The following is a 3,004-nucleotide window of genomic DNA, read 5'->3' on the forward strand; positions in this document are numbered from 1 at the left end:
GGCTGTCTCCAGTGTTGTTTCCAGCCTGAGCCAGGCAGGGAAAGGGAGCCACCATGAGACAAGGAGACTTCTTTCAGATAGGATGTGGACTCCGGCCATGTCCAAGCCAAGCCGAGGGGTGCGGGCCTTTTTACCCTTTCTCTGTGTCCCCCATGTCTGCTGCCCTTACTGACCAATGTCTGTCTTGGGTCGTTTCTCCTTGTGAGAAAACTTACCCGTCATGGATCACCGACCACCACAGGGCCAAGCAGGGTGAGATGAAGGAGGCAGGGGCACATCAGTGAAATTCTGAGGTTAAAATCAGTTAGGATACTTCAACTTCCTTGCCCTCTAATGTCTTTAATTTTCCTGATTTAGGTACAACTAGACTTCAAGACATTTCCCTTCTTACTAGCAGGCGGCAAGAAAAATAACACGTCCTTCTAGTCAAGACCATGGTTGGAAAACTAGCTTTACCACTTAGGACCTGCAGGCACTTAACCTTCTGGGTTAACCTTCTGGATTAACGCCAGGCGGACAGGTTTCGTCTCCTCAGGGCCTTTTTTCCCAAGGCCTCCTTGATTATTTCAGCCTTGGGGCCCTCTCTCCTGTTGGCAGGGTTACAGTTCCTGAAACCAGAGAGGGCATTTCCCAACACTCAGATCTGACAGATACACATTTCTAGTTTTATACATGATGTAATTCCTTTATTTATTGAAAAATATTTATTGAGCATTTATAAGATGTCATGTTCTATCTAGGCCTTTGGGATGTTATAGGGTAATAAGCAGACAAGTTCCTACTCTCATGGAGCTTATATTTGTAGTGGACACAAATAGGAAGTAAATGAACAAATTAAAAATGAATATATAATATATCATGTTCTGATTAACAATCACTTTGAATAAGTAACAAGTTATGTACTTATTTTAGGTTACGAACTTCTTTTTAGGGCACCTTTTGTCCTTTATTATTTTCTGAAGGTTTAAGAATGATTATGTTTTGCTGGGGCCTCTTAAGAGACTTTCAATATTTTGCATTTCATATAGTATTTTTTGAAGCCAAAAGTGTGGTTTTTCCTGCAGTTAGAACAAAAACTAATAGTAACAACTGCAACCAAAATATTCTATAATATGGTTTTGAATGACATGGTGAATTTGTTTTCACATGGTAATTTTCTCTATTTGAATTTTGTGTCTGCAGCAGTTTTGAATGGTGAGTCACAAAGTATAAATCAGAACTCATTCATGTCCATCAGAGAAGTTTTTCCTACCCAGCATGTTCTTCACAGCAGCCTTCACATCCTTGTTCCGCAGACTATAGATGAGAGGATTGAGCATGGGAGTCATCACTCCATAGAAGAGAGAGATGAGGGCCGCAATGATGTCTTGATTATCTGTGCCAGCAGACCTTTTAGACTTGGGCTTTGAATACATGAAGAAAATTGTCCCATAGAATATAATCACCACTGTCAAGTGGGCTGAGCAAGTGGAAAAGGCCTTACGTTTTCCTTCAGTGGAAGGGATCCTCAGAACAGTAGCAACAATAAAAATGTAAGAAATAGAAATTACTAGCAATGGAATAACCAGGACAATCAGATTTGATCCTGCCATGCTGAGCACATTGATTGAAATATCAGCACAGGCCAGTTTTAGGATAGCCAGAATTTCACAGACAAAATGGTTAATGATGTTGTTGGCGCAGAATGGTAATTGCATTGCGAGAGATGTCTGCACCCCTGAATCGACAAGCCCAGAGACCCACGACCCAGCTGCCATGAGCACGTAGACACCTTTGCTCATGATGACAGGGTATCTCAGTGGGTAGCAGATGGCCACATAGCGGTCAAGTGCCATCATGCCCAGAAGCACACACTCTGTGGCCCCCATTGCAAAGGAGAGAAACATTTGCACCATGCACCCAGAGAAGGAAATGCTTTTCCTTACTATCAGAAAGCTGTTAAGAATTAGTGGGACGGAGGAGCTTGTGTAGCAAATGTCCAGTAAGGAAAGGTTACAGAGGAAGAAATACATGGGGGTATGCAAGTGAGAGTCGTAGATGATTACTGAGATAAGGACTCCGTTTCCCAGCAGGATCATCAGGTACATCCACAAGACTAGCACAAACAAAACTGTCTGGAGCTTTGGGTGGGCAGAAAGTCCAACCAGGACAAATTCTGTCAATATGGAATCATTGGTCCTTTCCATATTTCATCTACCCTTTCTCCAACAGCACTCTGTGGATGATAGAAGAGAAATTTGTTAAAACAGTAGAGGTAAGAACTCCTCTCTTAAGAATCGTATTCTATGCTACTGTATTTCTATATTTGGGTGCAAAAATATAACTCTGGGACAAATTTCTTACTGTAAACCCATGTCAATAGAGCAGGAATTCTAATCTGATTTTCTTGGGGCTAAGAGAAAACACACTTGGTTATGGAATATTTCAAACCAGTTTATTGTCATTTTACTAGTTCTGAGTCTTAATGCATTGACTACGAATCAGTGGCCTCTAGCCTGGATGCAGCAGACAGATGTGCTTTATTAGCAGTGATTGCTGTACTGTGCTTTACATTTAAATTAGAGGTCACCATTGTAGAAGCAGAAGATATGGTATAAAATCTGTGTTTTTAGCTTATCAAGCTAATTATAGTTATTTGAAACTTTGGACCCATTTCCATCATTGAGCTCAGTTACAACTGACCCATTAGATTTGGAGCACGTTCTCCATTCTACCAGAGTATCCTCTTCTCTCTGATATCTTTTTTTTTCTGGAGATAAATATTAACATGTTATTCTCAGCTGATCCCAATAACTTATGTTACCTGACAGAATCTTGTATGTATTTGAATGCTTGACCCATGGATGCAAGGCTGACTTATTCACCAGGCACAGTAGGCCTACCAAGCTGTTAGGAGACTATGAAAATGTTTTGATTTCTTTTAAAGTCTGAGTCAAACAATGAATTTTCAAGTTTTGATAGTTAGTACATTTATCTTCTTACCAACGTAGATATAACATATAAT

The 3,004-nt window shown here is 40.5% G+C and overlaps 1 protein-coding gene across 1 annotated transcript; it reads right to left on the reverse strand.

Annotated features, from left to right (window-relative positions):
- Window positions 1-1,220: 1,220 nt before the first annotated feature.
- LOC129079119 (olfactory receptor 13C8) lies at window positions 1,221-2,186 on the reverse strand. Its single transcript, XM_054584085.1, has one exon. It carries the CDS (start codon window positions 2,184-2,186, stop codon window positions 1,221-1,223), a length of 966 nt encoding a protein of 321 aa, XP_054440060.1.
- Between the last annotated feature and the right edge of the window lie 818 nt (window positions 2,187-3,004).

This window comes from Pteronotus mesoamericanus, unplaced genomic scaffold, assembly GCF_021234165.1.
Source record: "Pteronotus mesoamericanus isolate MK-2021 breed Mesoamerican mustached bat unplaced genomic scaffold, CSHL_Meso_final contig_78, whole genome shotgun sequence".
Classification (NCBI taxonomy): domain Eukaryota; kingdom Metazoa; phylum Chordata; class Mammalia; order Chiroptera; family Mormoopidae; genus Pteronotus; species Pteronotus mesoamericanus.